Source organism: Magnolia sinica, chromosome 6 (assembly GCF_029962835.1).
Source record: "Magnolia sinica isolate HGM2019 chromosome 6, MsV1, whole genome shotgun sequence".
Lineage (NCBI taxonomy): Eukaryota > Viridiplantae > Streptophyta > Magnoliopsida > Magnoliales > Magnoliaceae > Magnolia > Magnolia sinica.
Genome location: NC_080578.1, coordinates 5,671,907 through 5,691,385, shown reverse-complemented (window position 1 = coordinate 5,691,385; position 19,479 = coordinate 5,671,907). Strand labels below are relative to the sequence as shown.

Sequence of the window (19,479 nt, the reverse complement as noted above, 5' to 3'; positions counted from 1 at the left end):
TATTTTCGTGGTCTGTGCTCATCCAATCTAGTCTCCGTGAATATCCACAAGACTACTGTCAAACCAATCTGGCCTATCTGCAGTACATGAACGCAGGCCACGGGTAAACCATGGGTGGTGCTAGCGTATCATTATCAACCACCACACTGCCACTGCGTTCAATTCATCCATTGCTATCATTCCTCTATTTCCAGGGGATTGCTGTTAAACGACGGACCACTTGGACATGTTACCAGCAAGGATTGAAAACTGGTCTTGGTGCACCACATATCATTCACCACCACAACCAGGTCTTATCATCCCATTTCTGGCCCACACTGACCCAATCACCCACTCCGAGAAAACCATATAGTATCGACATAATACAACAATACTCTCAAACCTTATTTCTTGCGTGCAGGGCACACTATAGCAGACTGCATGAAATCCTTAGCGCATATATATATATATATATATATATATATACCCAAGGGAAATTTGGAAGGGAACCCACCACCAACACTTGTACAAACGAGTTACAAAAGTGTCACTGAAATTTACATCCCATCCGGGGTTTGAACTGAATAGACACCACATAATCCCGCATGCATGCTGATAGAGAATCCTATGTAATCAAACAGTATGCTGATAGAGAATCCTATATGTAATCAAACAGTATTCAAACACTTCTTTTGGCAAAATGTAACAAGGTTCTCTACTTGTGAAGGGGAAAGGCAAGGCCTAACAAGAAACAATTGGGTAACATGTGTCCTATCCTATATATAGAGATAGGATGCAGCGGAACTCAACAGTTCCTTCTTTTCTTCTTCTCCTTCTCAGACTTGTCCACTGCATTCTTTGTCTGCATTGACAAAAGATATAAATAAATATTAAAGCTTTTAAACTACCCAAGTTCCCATAAATTATATATTGCCTTTAATTCGATGTGCCTACTCAAAACAATCACATAACGATAACAACAAGAATGTTTAATATGGAAAACTCACCATGATGATGAGGATCCGGACAAAGACAGCAACAAAGTCAGTGAATAGGGTCAAGGCATGCTTCACATAGTCCATATCACCAAGGTGGGCCTTCTCGATGATCTCCTGGGTGTCCACCACCATGTACCCCAGGAATACCAATAGCCCGAAATAAAGCTGCAATTTTGAAAACAGAGAGAGAGAGAGAGAGGTTCAGACTTATCAGCCCCAGCATATACTATGGAAACGGGAAATAGAATAGGGATACGTGGTATTTGACCATGGATAAGTTCTAAACATATGATACAAATTCTTCAAAATTTGCGCAATCAAGTGGTTTGAATTGAGATTGGATATTCTCACCTCAAACTTGAACATGGCTGTGGAACCACCAAAAATGGAGGAAGCAAAGTGCAGCCACAAGAGGATTGAAACACCAGAAGAGAGTAGTCCTCCAAGGTAAAGGTACTCCCGGCGCCTCGCCACAGCAGCCGCTGCTGAGAAACATCCAAAAGCCACAGCTGTCCCCACAAATGCACTCACAAGGATGCTGCAATTTCAGAACAAAACAAAGACAATTAATGTTAGATTTTTCTAATGACGTGGCATCCAGGGCCACTCATCAAATCCCAACGTCTAAGACACCATCGATAGATCTAGAGCTGGGCGTTGAGTCGAGTCGGACCGAGTTAGGGCTGACTCGACTCGATCCGGTATTGAAATAGGCCTGACCCGAACTCGATCCAACTCGATACCGAGTCCAACATGCTTGACTCAATCCAAGTCCCGTCTGGCTTGGACTGATCCGGACCGAGTCCGATCCGGTCAAAAGTACCAAGTCAGGTCGAGTTGGCACCGAGTCAGATTGAGAGAAGAGGGAGGGAGATACCGAGAGAGTGGAGAGAAGAGAGAGGAGAGAGGGGAGGAGGAGGAGGAGGGTGGTGGTGGTGGTGGGTGGTTGCCAGGCTTGGAAGATGAGGAGGATGAGGGAGGGAGAGAGAGATTTTGGGATCGGGTCGGGGTAGGGACGTAGGGTGCGGCGAGTAAGGTTAGAGAGTCGGGTTTCTAATGGAGTCGAGTCTAACCAGATTGAGTTTCGGGTCAAGTTGGGTCGAGTTACTAGGTAACTTGAACTCAACTCGGATTGAGTTCAGATTGCGCAAAGCCTACTCGGTTCAGACCGACTCACCCATTCGGTTTGGGTAAAGTAGGATCGGAACGAGTCGGACGAGTCGAGCTAGCCGGATCGAGTCATTAGGTGCCCACACCTCTTTTTTTGATAATAATTTTTTGATAATTGATTTTTTTTATTTTTTAATTTTATTTTGAAGACACAGGGTGTCCCCACCTCTTTTTTGAAGTGAGACTAATCCCTGCGGATACAGGCAATCACCCATAACCATGTGTATCGGGTAAAGCCAAGGAGGGGAATCGAACCCTCACCTATAGGGAGCAAACCTATGGTGAAGACCATTCGCCCAAACCTATCGGATAATTAATTTTATTAATAATAACAAAGAGTTAATCAACAGCTCAATATTAATTATCAAAGAGTTCAGGCCTGTTTGGATTAACTTACAGCATGGTAATTACATGTATTTTCATGGTTTTAATTACATTAACCACTCTGGATAAAGGCAGTATTCCACCATTCGAATTATCGAAAATTTCCAGCACATCTCACAACTTATCCCAAGTGAAATATGGGTTCCTTCACAGACTCGGTACTAATCATTATCCACAGTCAGATCATTTTACCAGCTCATTTTAAAGATGGGAGCCCAAAAAATGAGGCAAATCTGAATCTCAGGTGAACCACACCACAGGAAACAGTGGTGATTGAATGCCCACCATTAAAACTTCCTAGGGCCCACTGTAATGTTTATTTGCCATCCAACCTGTTGATTAGGTCACAGAGACCTGAATGAAGGGAAAACACAAATATCAACTTGATCCAAAGCTTTTATGGCCTCCATGAAGTTTTTAATGGTGGGCGTTCGATGACCACTTTTTCCTATGACCTGGGGGGTCCACCTGAGATTTGGATCTGCCTCAAATTTTGTCTCATGCCCTAAAACGAGCAGGCAAAATGGATGGACTGTTGATTAGGTCACAGAGACCTGAATGAAGGGAAAACACAAATATCAACTTGATCCAAAGCTTTTATGGCCTCCATGAAGTTTTTAATGGTGGGTGTTCGATGGCCACTTTTTCCTATGACCTGGGGGGTCCACCTGAGATTTAGATCTGCCTCAATTTTTGTCTCATGCCCTAAAACGAGCAGGCAAAATGGATGGACAGCATGGGTAAAACACATACATCATGGTGGGGCCCATATATGTGGAGATGTCTATCGTTTGGTTTGAATGCACCCAAACACACTTTCTGTCTAATCAAAAGCAGTTCTTCCAAACACAGACCTTTAAAAGTCAAAGGTCCACTGACATACCATGTCAGAGGGCTGTAATTGAAATGATTACTCTTTTAAAGGTATTTACCAGGTGTCAACTTAATCTAAACATCCCTTAATCAACAGCACCATTGACAGCATGACTTTATGCATGTGTCCAAGAAAATGTCTCGCAGCTGGCAATTCATGCAGACATATGAAGTTTACATCGTCAAGGAAAAGCCCTTCAAGCAAATTGCTTGAGCAAGAAAAGGCCTCCCATAATATCTTCTTATTTATTTTTATTTATTTATTTATTATGTTGTGTTTAAGTAGCAAATGCAAGTACTGCATTCCAGGAGAAGCATAGGCAAAACACAAGACAAATCACATTGTCACAACTTTGTCGCCATTTGTTGTGGCATCAACTTAGGCAACAGTTGGCGAGGAGAGAGGGTAATACAGACAATACAGAAGATCGGCTTAAGTTCCCACCTAAATGGTCGTATAGAAAGATATTTGGAAATGAGTGCATTATCAATCCTTCCCCCTATTGGACCCAACCCCACGCTGGTATTTTCCTTCCCCTCACCAGAAAATATGTAGTCACGCAATAATAAAATCTGAAACAACATCATCCTACTCGGACCTCAAATGTGAAAGGACTGATCAGGAGAACAGAAGCATCGGTGCACGTAATGCGAGAACTGGACTCAACCAGACCTAGTAATCAGTGCTAGCAGAAGGGCAAGAAGCAACCAAGGCAAGAAGCCCAACAGCATCACAGAGGCATTTAATGGGTTATAGGATGCCTCAAGAACAGATGGAGAAGAGAGCACAAAATGCATCTCCATCAACTACAAGGACCAGAAGAAGTAACATATGTGTGTGCCAGCCCCAACATCATTGCCAACACATTCCTTCAGTAGCTGAGAAGTTGTTGTGGACTGGAAGAACCAGGCACATTTCTGGCGCACTAGGGAGTTACATTTGAACTAATAATTGAATGCAAGAAATGACAAGCTGAAGGAATACTTTTCTTTTTCACGAACATGGCATAAAAGAGAGAACCCTTTGTAGTATGGTTCAGAACCTCAAAATTACCCAACAAAAGGGTTAATGACGGTAGGTAGACTCGAAGAATTAGTAAAGAAGCTAGAGAAACTGGAATAGAGGAACTCAGAATTTTATAATCACTCTCTTAAATATTAAAATCTAGTGTTGCATATATACAAAAACCTACTGAGTAGTGTAACAGTTGTTTGCAACAGGCGCCATGGATAGTACTACTAATTCTCATGCAAGAGTCATGTGGCATTGCTCTAAACAAGAATTATATGGCATGGTGTACTAAGCTAACACAAGGAAAACAAACCCATGATCATCAATACTCATAAATTCGGTCAAATGAACAATTTGGCCATAATTTCATTTGTCCAACAAATTCACTAGTCTTCCTGGAACAATAAGAATTGATTTGTTTTCCTTTCAAGTGAATAAGTTGTATTAGCAAACAAAGGAAATTGGTTGAGATTGATGAAACAACAGGCAAATGAAGCAACGAATGAAATCATGCTCACCTTGGGTCGAACTTAATCACGAAATCGACCAAAGGACCCACAGAAGCCCCTTCAAACAGAGAGGCTGCCATCAGAAGACCAACTCTCTTTTGCTGTTCCAGATAACAATTCAAAAAGAAATTATAAATTCAAAGGTCCAAGATTACAAGAAAAGAAATTTTAAAATAAAAACACACAGACAATGAGAAGAACCGAGAAAACACGATGAAAGAAGTCTAATAGAATACCTCTTCATACACAGGCGAGGACAGAAGCCAGATAATGCTTCCCATGCACCCAAGGGTTGTGAGGAGCCCCCCGATGTTCCACAGGATGTGCAAGTAAGCTCCTACTGCCGAAGCCACCAGAGCACAACATAGTGTAAAATAAACCTGTAAAGCAAAAATAAAAACCCTAAATATCAGAATCTATACACAAAGAACAACCATATCTAACGCAGCAAAACGAAGGTTCTGGGAAGCTTCACGATCCAAAACAACAGCGCTCAAACAAATTATTTTTGCAACAAGATGATCAAACCTTTCTCTACCAAAATAATGGCGTCCATAAATTACACATAACCGGCAAAACAAATCATCAGAAAGGACGGAATCCATCCATGGAAAGCAAGATCATGTGAAAAAGAACAAGCCGCTAAGAAAAGAAAGAGAAATAAAAAAAAAAAAAAAAAGAAGCAGCAAAAGTCCAGCAAATCAGCCAACCGACATGAGAGGGCAACAGAAAGACCGAAAGATCATTGCAAGAATCGAGCGAAAAAATAACAAATGACAAAAGATTTCCAGACACGGAAGCGAAACATGGTTGCAGAGAATAAAACGGATCTGGCGCTAGAAATCGCCCAAAAAAAAAAAAAAAGGGGCGATCTGCCGGTAAAATTAAGATCGCAACCAGATGGAAGGGATTCTGGAAGAAAATCGCCAGAAGAGAACCGATCGGCGAGGAAAATTAGGGATTTCGAGAGAAACACACCTGTTTGAGATGGTTCTGCACGGCCGGAGAGATCTGCCTGAAATTCTTCAAAGATTCGGAGCTCCAGCCGCTGGCGGAAGAAGATTGCGCTTGAAAAAATGAGGAAAAGGACTCCATCTTAGAGATAAACGAGGGAAAGGAGATTTCGGAGATTCGCAACGACTGCAAAAGCGTGAAAAAACCCAAAACAGTTGAAAACGTAGACGGACAGAGCGAAGGACGGGTATATATATAGGGACTAGATAGCCCCCTTCGCGGTGGTTTCCTGGGCATATTACAAGTTCCTTTTTAACCCTCATTCCTTGATTATTTACCAGAATACCACGCCCTTTTATTTTCTGTGGATCGATCCCGTTGGTTTTTAAAGGATGCGGTGCCACGTCATCAAATACCACACTTGGATGGCTTCTCACCGTTGGATTCCATCGCATGACGTGGCTGCCTAAGGCGGTAACCCTGAGTAAACCGATTAACACTTCCCCGACGGTTTCGGACGCGGTTTGGCTGATGACCCAACATCAGCCAGTTTGCTGATGTCAAAGCTCTTTGAGACCCACCATATGTGTTTTGTCCCTACCATCTATTTTTTTTACCAGTTCATTTTAAGGCACGAGTCCATATATAAAATAGATCCAAATCTGAACTGAACCGACCACAAGAAAGAGTGGGGATTAATGAACAATTAATGTTGAAATGTTTTTTAGAGCCACGGAATTATGAATTAAGTTGATATTAAGCTTTCCCTTCATCTAGGTATATGTAAACATATTCTTACTTTGAATTTACCCTACTTTTGGATTCATGCCTTAAAATAAGCTAGGAAATGTATGAACAGCATGGATAAAACATGAATATTATGGTGGCTCCACAGCTTTGACACCAACTAGTTGGCTTGTGTTGGGGTCACCACCCACACCACAAGAGCTGGTTTCAATTCCATAGCTGTGTGTGGCCCACAATGTTGTATGCATATCTATTTCATCCATTGCTTGCTCCAAAATATGTTAGGACCTTGTCTCAAAAATGAACAAATTTGGAATTCAAGATCATAAAACTGTGTTGAAGGTTGAATCTTTCTTAGTACCAAGAAAGTTTAAGGTTAGATGACACAAACGTTATGGCAGATTAGGAAGGTTTTAATGATGGACATATAGCCCACTTAAGTTTTGGATCTAATTCATGTTTAAGTTTATCTCCTAAAATAAGCTGAAGACATCAATGAAGTAAAATTTCAATTAAATTGTTGAATCAAGAGCTTCAAATCACATGGCTAGATCAACCGAGGATGTTAGTAAAGTTTCAATTGCACACACTGATGGTGACAAAGTAAATATAACATAGACATTATTGTGGGCTCCACAAAGCTTGGGTTTGAAGGATTCTTATAACCTGATATAAGTGAATCCCTATCCATCCTTCTTTTTTAAGAGAGAAAAAAGGTAGTAGGGATTAGAAACTTCTGAACTTGAGCTTGGGTTCAGAAGTTCTCGACAACATCTAGTGCATATATATGCTAATACCCAAATGAACATATGCCATTTACGTTGTGTGTGCCACCATACATGTTTAAGAGTTCCATCAGTGACCCCATGTCTCTTTAAGTAACCTATATATGCCCAGTATGCTAGTATTAATCTATAGGTACATTGTATGCCTTCACTTGTTAATGTTCCTAATGCATAGAAGGGGTTGTTTTCCAATACCTATATAAATATATTTGAGTGCATTCAAATTTCAAAAGTCATCTGGCAGCCTGGATTCCGCTGTAAATAGAATCAAAAGATAATGAAATACATAAATTTAGTGTGTTTTAAAATTTTACTTTGGCTTGTTTTAAAATTTGATGTGAAATGTCTTTTTTAACTCATTTTTCAAAAGCATGAGAGTCAAAACGCATAATGAAAGTATTACTAAGCAAGTAATTTAATGTACACATAACAAGCTAATGATACTCCAAAACAACATAATTATTGGTCACATCACTAAAACTATATCAATAGTACGATCCAAATTATCCAAACATTAATCATATAAATTAATGGTTAAAAAACATTAGTAAGTGGCTCGCTTTGTGTTTCTTGTACTTATTACCTACCCAAGTTTTGGAATTTTATGATTTCTTGTGGAAGTATATATTTCAATGAGCTTGCTATAATCATTGTATTAAATATTACATATGTATACTAATTTTTTATATTAAAAGTAATTGAGTAATCAAATTTAAGTTCTTATGAATATATTATAGAATTTCAATGCATTTCTGTTATTGGATTCTTATTTATTCTAATTATAATCGATTGAACACAACAAAAGATTCAAAATTACTTGATTTATGATTTGAGTTCTAATGCATTCCAACTAAGCTTTAAGACTCGTGTGTGTTTTCCTAGATGGGGTGCTTAACAGATAACTATTGGTACAACAAAGTAATTCATCTATACTAGGACGGAATGCCCGTTGTACTGTGAGATACCGTCCAACTCACTCATCCATGCTCGAGTGGACCTAGAGCAACCAAGGGAAATTATCCCTTCCCAATCATTTTCCATTGATGTGGCCACTTGAGTTGTAGATTGTCATGACTTTGGGGAGTGAAATGGATGGATTGGATTTCATGCACACATTGCACGGGTATACCTTTGATAGACTCTACCAGAACATCCAGGGAAGTCCAAAGCCCATGTGATCATTCCCATTAATTTTACAAAGAAATCCTCATGTTAGACTCTACGATAAGTTTTTTTATGGTGTAGATGATCCCTTTGTGGCCCCTACCATGATGTGATCATCGAATCCACCCTATCCATGAAGTGTGTCCTTTGATGTTAGGATAGGAGATGAAAAATTAGCTAGCCAAATAAAAAACTCAATGGGCCATAATAATTAAATATGGAAGTTTTAGGAGTGGTTTTTCACTTTTTCCTTTGGTGTGGCGCAACTTATTTTGGGGCCCGGGGTGACATTGAGGCGAACAATGTGATGGAGGGAACATACGTCATGCAAACACAGTGACACCCACATCAATTCTCTCCCTCTGCTATGAAGAAACGATTTTACTACGCTTATTAGTTGTTCTTGATATAAGGGTGCATTTATCTTTTCTTTTTTCATGATAAATGGTGTAAGACCAATAATAATAACTTTTTACTGTGGTTTGGAAGAGAAGAAAATGACTAAAAAATAATGCCTCAAAAACAAGAATCACATACAACAAAAAGGGACAGGGCTTGCATGCATGAAATTCGTAGGTTCCACCATAATGCATATGACTCAGGTTGTTCATCTATTTTATTAGTTCATTTTAGGGCTTAAGCATATAAGTGACGTAAATTATAAATTCTAGTGGACCATCCTATAGGGAACATGGTGCTGATGGCATCCAATGGTTAACGTGAAAAGCTTTCTATGGCCTACTTATCTATCATCAAACTTATTCATTAGATCACACAACTGATAACAAGAGAACCAAATCAGGATAAACACTAATATCTATCATAGGTAGAATGATACGATTGAAACAAATAACTCTCGTGGTCTAAAATCTAAAAAATAAAAGTTTGGGACGTTCAACAGCTTGTATCCAAAGATACGACATGGACAAAAGGAAAACACAAATATCAGCTTGATCTCAAACTTCTAAGGCCTCGAGAACTTTTCAATGAGAAGCATTCAATTTCCATATTTCTTGTAGTGTTGTCTACTAGTGTTGTTTTCAATGATAGGCATCCAATTTTCCTCTTTTATGTGGTGTGCGAGCTAGTAAAACAGATGGGCGAGGTGGATCAAACACATGCTCTTCGGTGGACCTTACAGATTTTACTGATTTCGTGTTTTCCCTCTTACCTTTCAAACCCGGAAGCCGTCAACGTAAAAGGCTGGCACGGATAAGAATTACTTATTCTTCAAGTAAATAATTACCACGTTTGTTGGCGCTGCAGGGCAGTGGTCAAACACACGCTAGCTCTTCTGGTCTAACGACACTGTTGCGTAATGTCTTTTTAGTAAATTCCTCCATCACTGAGGGTAGGATGATACCTATACTAAGAATAACATTTACGAGGACTTTCTCGAAAGTTCATTGAGATTACTCCGCTTGGAAGAGGCGCGAAGCACGACGAAGGAATCTTGTTGGCAGCCATGACGCGGAAAACACACATACTTTACACGTGAATGAGATGAGCACGTACAAGATCTGGGACGCTCATCAAACGGGCCCCCAGTGGATGCAAATTATTTTAAAGATCTGTCCCATTCAAGAAGTGGTCCACACATTCACATTAAAAAATGTGGATAATCGTCTATCCTTTGCTAAGCATTCAATATTTTTTTGTACGCACGCGTGTTACCAACGTGAGGTGTGGAAATTTGGTCTGACAATATCAACCATTGGCCTGATTGATGGAGCGCTCGGATCTATCCCATGAATGACATTGACACGTGGCCGAGAAAGGTCTGCGCGTTGGTTCGACCGAGAAAAGTCTAGACTTCGTGACAAAGCAATGTATGTGCGAAACTTAGCCGCAGCAAGGGCGGGCGACCTTTCCACCGGCCATGAACTATTAGCTGGCCCATGGGCCGGGCTTGGGCTTGGTAGTTAGGGCTCATATCATTCTAGCCTTGTCAGGCCCATTCGACCTCCTGTAGAAGTAGCCCAGTTGTTTCATTTTTCTAAATATTTATTTCCTTGTGCATCCGTGGCCCACTTATCAAAAGATGGATTGGGATTATCAAGTGGGAATTTGGGATTTGATGAATTTTTGAGCTAGTTGAGTAAGGCTCGGGCCGAGTGGAATCTCTTTTGGGTTCGTTGTGCTGGAGCCATGCCAGGCCTGGCCGGAGGCCTTATGATGTTATGCGGGCCATCCAGGCCTATTGCCCTCTTTGGTGAAATCCTTTCTCCGTTGTATTGATTTTAAATGGCGATAGTGGAGCAGATTAGGTGTTACCTTACCCTTACTGTGTGGGGCTCAACTTGATTAATTTTTTGTATATCCATGCCGCCACTCGTTTTTTTCGGATCATTTTAGGACATTATTCCAAATTTTAAGCAGATCCAAAACTCATATGGACCACACCAATGGAAAAGGTGGTGAATGACCATTAAAACTTCTTATAAGTCACGAAAGTTTTTATGAATCTGATCTTTGAATTTCCTTTCATCCAGGTACGGTTGAAGTTATCAAGGAGTTGGATGGCAAATGTCTTCTTACGGTGGGCCTGGGAAGTTTTTGATGGTGGCTGTTCAATAACTACTGTTTCCTGTGGTGTGGTCCACATGAGATTTGGATCTGCTTAATTTTTAGAACCAAATACTAAAATGGGCTGAAAAAACGGATGCACAGCGTAGATATATAACACATCATCAAGGTGGGCCCCACGGTAATGGTAACACCCCCAAAGCTCCGCTCCATTGAAGTCCTTGCATTTTTGGACTTATGTTGTTTCAACCGTTCCCAGTCTGCATTATGGAAGTTCCTTGCAGCTCCTCTGTAATTTTCGTCGCTGAAAGTGATCAGGAAACCTACTCATTGACTGGATGCCATTTTTATTGTCCACCGTCCTCCACGTAACTGCTTGATATATATGACCATTGGTCTAGCTGGACCCTTCGATGCGATTTCAGTCTCTGCAGTAGTTACCAGGTTTCCTCTTATGTGGAAAAAAGGATTTGAACATGAAATCCACCTGTACAGTGCTTGTTTGGCAGCCTTATACCAAAAGTCAGGTATCCTGTTCCTTTCACTCTTAAAGTTATAAAAAAACATCTTTCCACCCTGATAAAAAGCATCTAAATCTCGTGATTATGCCCCCACCTGATTTTTATAATATTTTGACTTCTAGGTAATCCTTACTTCTTGATTAGGGACATCTTATGAGTGAATCCAGTTCTATATAGCAGTGACCCAACACCAGCCTGCTAGTTGGTACCATCCATCTATTTTCACTTCATTTTAAGGCATGATTCCAAAAATAGGCACATACAAATCACAAGTGGACCATACCACAAGGAAACAGTATTACTGAAAGTTCACCTTTAAAATTTTCATAGGGTCCATTGTAATATTTAATTTCCATCTAATATGTTGATGATGTTACCTAGATTTAGATCAAGGTAAAAGACAAATATCAGCTCCATCTAAAACTTATGTGGCCTCATAAATATTTCCACAGTAAGCATTCAATCTCCATTGTTTCATATAGTATGGTCCACCTGAAGTTTTGACCTACCTCATTTTCAGACTCATGGAAAAAAAAAAAAAATGAGCTGAAAAAAAATAATAATAGAGGGACGGCTTAGATAAAATACATATATATATATATATATATATATATATATATATATATATATATATATATATATATATATATATATATACATACATGATGGTGGGGCTCACGGAGCTTTAACATGGGCACAAATTAAGTGTTGCCGGGTAACAACTTAGGGGGTGTTACCCCTACCATAGCGCCCACCTTGATGATGTGTTGTATATCAACACGTCCATCCATTTTTCCAGCACATTTTAAGGATGGGTTACTAAAAATTACGAATATCTAAATATCAGGCAACATCACAAGAAAGAGTGATGATTGAGTGACTTGCCATTAAAAAACCCAAAGGGCCTATTGTAAGGTTTTTGTAATGTTTACTTGCAAAAAAATATTTTGATAATGTTAAGAAGATCTGGATGAATGGAAATTAGAAAGATGACATTGATCCAAAACTTTTGTGGCCCATAAAAAGATTTTAATATTTATTCATCACTGTTTTTATTGGTATTGGTCCACTTGAGATCTGGATTTTCTTATGATTTGGGATCTCATCCTAAAATAAGATGGAAAAACAGATGGACGGTGTGGATATACAAAAAATACATCAAGGTGGCCCCCGCATGGTTTGGGTAACACCCATTAAGCTGTGTAACAACTATTTCGCTCTCCTTTAACACCTGCTAGCTGGCTGGTGTTGTGCCACTAGCCAAATCGCGTCCTTTCCTGCCCGCGCATTTGCAATTCCTGGAAAGGATAGACGTATTTTCCCTGTCCTACGCTAACGTACGCAGCAAGCTCAGCAGAACCCCGTGAATCGTGATGTTAGTGAGAAATCCATCCCGTCACTTCCACTGCTCGATGGAGCAACCCCATCATCTTCCTCCCAACGGCTCGTCCAAACCAAAACCCTAAATCCAAAACCCTATAAATCCATTACTTTTCATTCCATTCCATTCCTCTGTTTGGTTTCTCATCATGCAATCTCATCAGTTCCTCGACGCCTGCCAAAATCTCAGAGCTTTTCGCCCATTTCTAGGTTTTTGCCATCGAAGCCCCTCACCGTCTTCGAATTCTCTCTTCTTCCTATCCAAGGGGAGCATTTCTAAGGATTCCAAGGTCTCCTGCAGTTCCGACGTAGGGAAACGGAAGCCGAGGAATGGTGAGAAGCAGCGAGGGAAGAGCGGTGGTGGAGAGAGGGTGAGGATTAAGGAGAAGGAGAATGTCTGGAGCATCGATAACGAGCTCGCGAAGACGACGGAGAAATCGGGCCGTAGAAGGAGAGGTAGGCGGGTGAAGAATGTTGGGAGGAGTAGGAATTCCAGGGTTATCATCTCCGCAGCGATGTTGATGGAGGTTGAGACTGTTCTCCAGACGCAGGTACATATATCCTGTATTCTGTTCTGATTCTTGAAATCTAGGCCTTTTCATATTTCAATTGCTTGTTTTTTCCCCTGAATCTGAAGATTCCTACTTTTGAGTAATGGTGTGAAAAATTGCATTTCTGGAAGTACAGTCGGGATTGACACTATCGTGAAGGTTGTGTTGAAGAAAATCTCTCTGCTAGAAGATGCCCCCTCTAGAGGACGCTACACTGATTCACAGCACGTGTCAGTATGGCATCATGTGCAAGATCTCAACCAATCGTTGGGTGGATCCCACTGTGAACATGCTCTGGAGTGAAAGTTAGTTCAGTCCATTCATCAGGTTGGGTATGTGTCTGTGTGTAAGAAGGATTGTTTGAAAGAAAAAGAGATGATTCAGTTATTCATATTCACTGTAGCCCCCTTGATAAGTGGAACGGTCTTATTTTTGCGCCAGGGCATGTTCAGGATGGGACCCACCTGATGAGTGTCCCAGATCTCACACACTTGTTCCATTTCGTGAAGGTGCGGCAAGTCACCTCTTCAACCTTCCCTCACACTATCTCTATTCACCACCACCCACCACCCATGGTTATACTGAGTCATGGGCATTCGAGTGTTCATCCTCGATGATGATCTGAAAACTTTCATCCCCCGAGAAAAAAGGGAAGGCAGAGATGCTTTCATTGAAACTTGCAGGGGCTTGTGTTCAAACTCATAGCATCCCATGGACTCTCAGGTTCATCCCTGAACTGCATGAAAACATGGAGGCTGTTGAATGGGAAGAAAATAAATGTGCTCCGCAAGTTCCCTCCTCCAGAGAACAAATCACAGTTTGCAAGCTCGTCTCTCCAGGATGCAACAAAATCTGGTCACTTGTCTCTTCAGGATACAACAATGTCCAGTCACACAGACAACATCAGTTATTTAGTTGGATCCTTGAGGAACAAATCCTGTACATGGAAGTTATCTAACATGGCCAAAATAAATTTTTTTTTTAAAAAAAAAAAAAGAAGAAGAAAAAGAAAAAGAAAAGAAAAGAATGGCACATGGTTACGATGAAAGAACTGTCAACTGCTAGTAGTCATTGCATTGACATACTCTAATTACACGATCAGTTCGAATGCATTGAAATCATGCACTTTGCCAATGCATACTCTGGCTAAGAAGGAATCATGCATGGTAGATGCATACCCATACACCAAGCATGCAAGAGAGGATTGCGCACATCAATCATACATTGTGCAAATGGTGATAGATCAAGAGCACAACACAAAGACAAGTCCAATGTACAGTATACACTGACTCAGGGCACACCCTAGATCAGGCACATAACATGGGTGCACTTGTGTATGCTCGTCGGAACTGGGAATGAACTCATACACAAACCATTTGCGAATCAGAAATGAACCCGCACATGAACTCTGTACTTATCATTATTCCATCATATCCGTGCTACTGGCGAACAAGCATCCTCATGGATTCTGTCGGATACCTTGAACTGCTGCCTGCACATTCTGTGATCCTTGTGGACTCTTTACTGCCTTGAATGAATCCTTTGTTAAGGACATAACTCTAAAGAATGAGCTCGGCCCCACACAAGCTCGTGGTGCATTCATGCGTGCAAGATAAGCCCTGCATTTGGACTCATGCTAGCTGGGTCTATCATGCACCTGCATGTACTCATGCATGCAGAAGTAGACATGCCGACAGCCCCACACATTAACAGGTGCAAGGTAAATGAGGACTAGTAAGGATATTGGTGACTCTTTCATTTCCCAATGTGGGACTAAACCACATGTTGTGCTTTAAAAAGAATTTCTCTCTTCACATCCCACAACAGTTTTTGAAAAATACCATCACAAAAACCCATTGGATGTCATCCATTCATTTTCACACCCTCTCAGACTTTAAGAGACCAGTTTCAGGCACACACCTTGGTATCTTCAGTCTTCTATGTGTTAGAATTTAGCAAAATGACCCTCAAATCAATCATTTTCTTCCGTTCTTTTGATAGAAAACATATAGAAACTTGCATTGTGTCAGTGTCTGATTGGATCTATGCGAGTTGTTAGGCCTTTGTTTCTTTAATAAATTCCCCCATGCGTGGAAATGATTTTCAGGAACCAGTTATAATACCGGCATGGAGCACATTTGCAAGTAGTGTTAGTGGGATATGGAAGGGAGTCAGTGCAGTATTTTCGCCTTTCACTGCTGAGATGGAACCAATTGGAGTAGGGATCCAAAATGAGAATCTCTATGACTGCTACACTCTTTCCCACATTGAGCAGGTGCCCCCTCCTTCTGAAGATCTTAGCTCACAAATCAAAAGGAAGATTAATTGGGTTGCTTTGAACCCCTATGGTGAGATCCAACAAAGAACTAGAGGTGGTGATAAAAATAAAGAAGCAGGAAAAGATGGAGATGGGCCTTCAAGTAAGTCGTTCAATCCGATTGATACACTTCGAGATTTGCCTAGCTACGGGTCTTTTGACTTTGATTTAAGTGAAATGTTGGAAGAAGATTTCATGAATATGGAGCCGGGCCTTATATTCTTTGAGGTAAGATTCCATTCTTTTTCATGTTTATTACAAAGTTCACAATTTTCTTGACATCAAATGGAATACGTGGGCTTTTATTATTGGGTTATCTTTTGAAGATTCAATTATACCTCTTTTTTTTTTTTTCTAAAGAAAAGATTTAGTTATACCTTTTGAAGGCCAGAGAGAAAAAATCGCTGTTTTAGAAATGTGAAGGTCTCATTTGCTGGGGTGTTTGGTAGGGTGCTTATTTTTTTCAGAGATTGGACGCCTTAGCTGTCTCTTGGGTCTCCTGAGTTTCTTCCAGTCTTGGGGCTGGGTTGTTGTATTTTGGCATTCCTTTGTTTCTATCTTCTGTTTTTTTATTTTTTATTTTTTATTTTTTTTGGGGGGGATGGTTGCCTAATAAAATGTCTCAACCTTTTGACTATAAATTACAAACTTTGGTCAGATCCATAATGCAAAATCTTGACTTGAGAAAGAATTCGTCTAAACATTTAGGGGTATTTTTAAGTTTCTCAGTGATGTTGTTGGTCATCGATTTCAAATTGGTTTCTTAATAAGTTTCTCCGGATGTTGGTTGTGATTGCTTTCTAATTGGTTTCTTAACTTACACATGTTAACTTTTCATCCATTTCTCTTATCTGCAGGATGGATCATATTCTAGAGGCCCAGTGGATATACCGGTAGGAGAACTTGATGAGTCCAAGTATTTCCTTTCCCCAACTTTCAAGTTTGAGCAGGTATGTATTCTTTTTTCTTTGCATCCTAGGCTTCCTAGCTGTTCTACTATTAACCTAGTTTCTTTTCCCTTCTATTGCTGAAACAATTGGTGAAAGTGCATATGGAGAGACGTGGCTTTAAAAAAAAGATATCTACAGGATCCACATATAACATTTTAGAAATCCAAAATTTCCAATGTCAAAAATCAATTTCAAGAAAAGAAAGTATTCTAGGAAAATCTTTTGATCTCTTTTACTTGGTTCATGTGTTTCTACAAACCAGCCAATCATTCAGTCAATGTTTAATCTATGAAAGGTTAGATTTTTCTCCAAACCCAACTGATTATCTTGAAGCGGCATGAATGTATTTCATATTCTATAATTCCTCTACTCTTTCTTAGGATCAAAAGGCACAAGATGGAAATTAACATTCTCTTTCCTGTGCTGTTCATGGCTCAGTGTTTGGTGAAGGGATGCCACAAGCGGTTGCGCATTGTACATACCATAGAGTTCAATGAAGGGGGTTCTGATATACAGATAATCAGGGTTGCTGTATATGAAGAACAATGGGTCAGCCCAGCTAATCTTTATGACAAAAAGTAAGCATCTCTCAAGTTTCTTTCCCGTTATGTGGTGAGGTTGCAGAATTTCCTGTAGTCCTTTCTACTGTGCAAATCATTTTCATGAGCAGCTTTTGAATAACCATCATTTTCTCACTTGGGTTAATTTTCCGTCTTGGGCAAATGTTTTGCTTGCACTCTGTCTCTTTGTTATAATTGGCATTTACATATTCATTTGAGCTGTCTTTGTTCTTTTTATCACATAAAGCAAGTTAGTTATACATGTAATAAGGAGTTATAAGGATGATATTACCACATGAAGTGAGTTATAAAACATAACCAAGGGTATACGAGGATACTTTCTAAACAATTGCCCTGTCTTGGATGTCAATGTCGCACATGGATCAAAACTCTTACTGAGAAGCAATGCCTATTTTCACGCCTTTTGGATTGACCTAGGTACTATTTATATGCATTCTATCCAGGTTTATTTCCAGAAGTTTGCTAGCCCCACACGTACGTCTACATGAAATACATGCACCAGCTTGGAGAGTGTGTAGGACATCTGAGCAGTGCATAAGGTGGCCTTCATTGAAAATGAGCTTATGCAAAAATCAGGCCAGTGACGTCATCAGGTGGATCAATCCTCCACCAAAAGAATGGATGGATTAAAAGAACTTGCCAGTTATCCAAATTCCTTATACACGCGGTCCACGTGATGAGTAGTCCTTCCTGATTTTGCATATGATAATCTTCACAGCAGCGACCAATCTATCCACTGCCTTGATTTCTCTCACATTGCTGTTTGGCACATGTGCTGCATGTAGAGATAGTTGTGAAAAAGGGTGTGCATGGAGATAGGAAAAAATCATGTTCCAATAACCAATGCTTTTATTAAGTTATATTTCTACACTATTAAATTTCACTATATTACCATATTGGCACACCAGTGTCAGGTGGCATTCTGTCAGTGTCATAACACTGGAGAATATTGCCACATTGATTATACATCATAGTTCATAAAGGAATAATACACTAGACTACATCCATGTTAAAACAATTTGAACTTCATATTCCAAATTTAAAATAGTTGTGAAGGATTACTCCCAGGAAAGGGGTGGGAAATGAACATTGCAGACTAGGGAGTGTTTATATTTTGCATGCCACCTATAGTTAAATTACTTTTGCGGTGTCTGAAACTTTTTCGAAGCATTTACTTCTCTTTGTACTGAAAAACCAGAAATGGTGACTTAATGATGATTTGTTGTCCTTGAACAGTGATCTGGAGTTTGACCTGAAGCCGTTTTCACAGCGGAAGCGAGCCCAACCGTCAGAGCTGACAGGTTCTTGGAAGGTGTTCGAGGTAAGTGCGACCCCAATCTTTGGCGAGCAAGCTACAACCGAAGGGGGAAGGCTGCAGTATGTATACCTCTGCACCGAGACCTTGAAGAAGAGGAGCTTGCCTGAGAATCCCGTCTACTTTGGGGAGGAAGAGATGCTTGATATGCAAGATGTGGCTGTCCTCTGGTTGCCAGGTGGCATCACAGGATATGTTGATGTAAAAAAGGATGGCATCCTTTGCATTGGAGTTGGGTGGTACTCTGATGAAGGGATCAACCTTGTGATGGAGAGAGATTATGGTACTGATGGTAAACTGAAGGAGGCCCGATGGAAAACGGAAGTAAAGAGAAGGTGGTCAGATCAATTCCCTGTGTAAAAATTTCATGTATTCGCTTCAAAAAAAAATTTTTGCTCTATTTTTTTTCCCTTCTAGTCTGCAGACCTTTTGTAGATAAAAAGTGAAGACAGGAAGAGAAGGTATGCTGCCAACCTTTAATCATAGTTTAAATACTCGACATTCCAATTGATCTTCATGAATGTGCTCTGGATTAGGTATTTGGAGAATTTACCATCACATCTCTGAGTCTCTTCTGTTATTTCCTTTCAGTTACGTTTGGGTTTTCATCATTCTGTCTTATCTTGAATAAGATCTTCATTCAGGAATTTTCATTTAGTTTTTGAATCTAGTTTCTAGGAAAGCTGTGAAAGATTTTTCTTTCTATAGGTTTGCAGGACTATTTCTGTCCAAACCTCAAAAGCTTATCAGCTGCTTTTTAGCA

General features: G+C 40.1%; 2 protein-coding genes across 2 annotated transcripts; one reads left to right on the top strand and one right to left on the bottom strand.

Annotated features, from left to right (window-relative positions):
• Positions 1–476: 476 nt before the first annotated feature.
• On the bottom strand, positions 477–6,116 carry LOC131248049 (bax inhibitor 1-like). Its single transcript, XM_058248087.1, has 6 exons — positions 5,904–6,116; positions 5,162–5,305; positions 4,935–5,026; positions 1,329–1,515; positions 987–1,142; positions 477–841 (listed from the first exon to the last, which is right to left on the bottom strand). Exons 1-6 carry the CDS (start codon positions 6,018–6,020, stop codon positions 785–787), a joined length of 753 nt encoding a protein of 250 aa, XP_058104070.1. The 5' UTR covers positions 6,021–6,116; the 3' UTR covers positions 477–784.
• Positions 6,117–12,921: 6,805 nt separating this feature from the next.
• On the top strand, positions 12,922–19,274 carry LOC131248048 (uncharacterized). The gene is made up of 5 exons (XM_058248086.1): positions 12,922–13,553; positions 15,661–16,098; positions 16,728–16,820; positions 17,259–17,398; positions 18,638–19,274. The coding sequence occupies exons 1-5, from the start codon at positions 13,152–13,154 to the stop codon at positions 19,074–19,076; spliced, it is 1,512 nt and encodes a 503-aa protein (XP_058104069.1). The 5' UTR covers positions 12,922–13,151; the 3' UTR covers positions 19,077–19,274.
• The last annotated feature ends 205 nt before the right edge of the window (positions 19,275–19,479 follow it).

Excerpts from the sequence above, each read along its gene's own strand:
- LOC131248048 (XM_058248086.1), top strand. The coding sequence starts at position 13,152 with ATGCAATCTCATCAGTTCCTCGACGCCTGCCAAAATCTCAGAGCTTTT. Across the intron at positions 13,554-15,660 it reads AGACTGTTCTCCAGACGCAG|GAACCAGTTATAATACCGGC; the intron begins GTACATATATCC and ends AATGATTTTCAG. Across the intron at positions 17,399-18,637 it reads GCTAATCTTTATGACAAAAA|TGATCTGGAGTTTGACCTGA; the intron begins GTAAGCATCTCT and ends GTCCTTGAACAG.
- LOC131248049 (XM_058248087.1), bottom strand. The coding sequence starts at position 6,020 with ATGGAGTCCTTTTCCTCATTTTTTCAAGCGCAATCTTCTTCCGCCAGC. Across the intron at positions 1,143-1,328 it reads CAGCCATGTTCAAGTTTGAG|CTTTATTTCGGGCTATTGGT; the intron begins GTGAGAATATCC and ends TCAAAATTGCAG. Across the intron at positions 842-986 it reads TCCGGATCCTCATCATCATG|ACAAAGAATGCAGTGGACAA; the intron begins GTGAGTTTTCCA and ends TTGTCAATGCAG.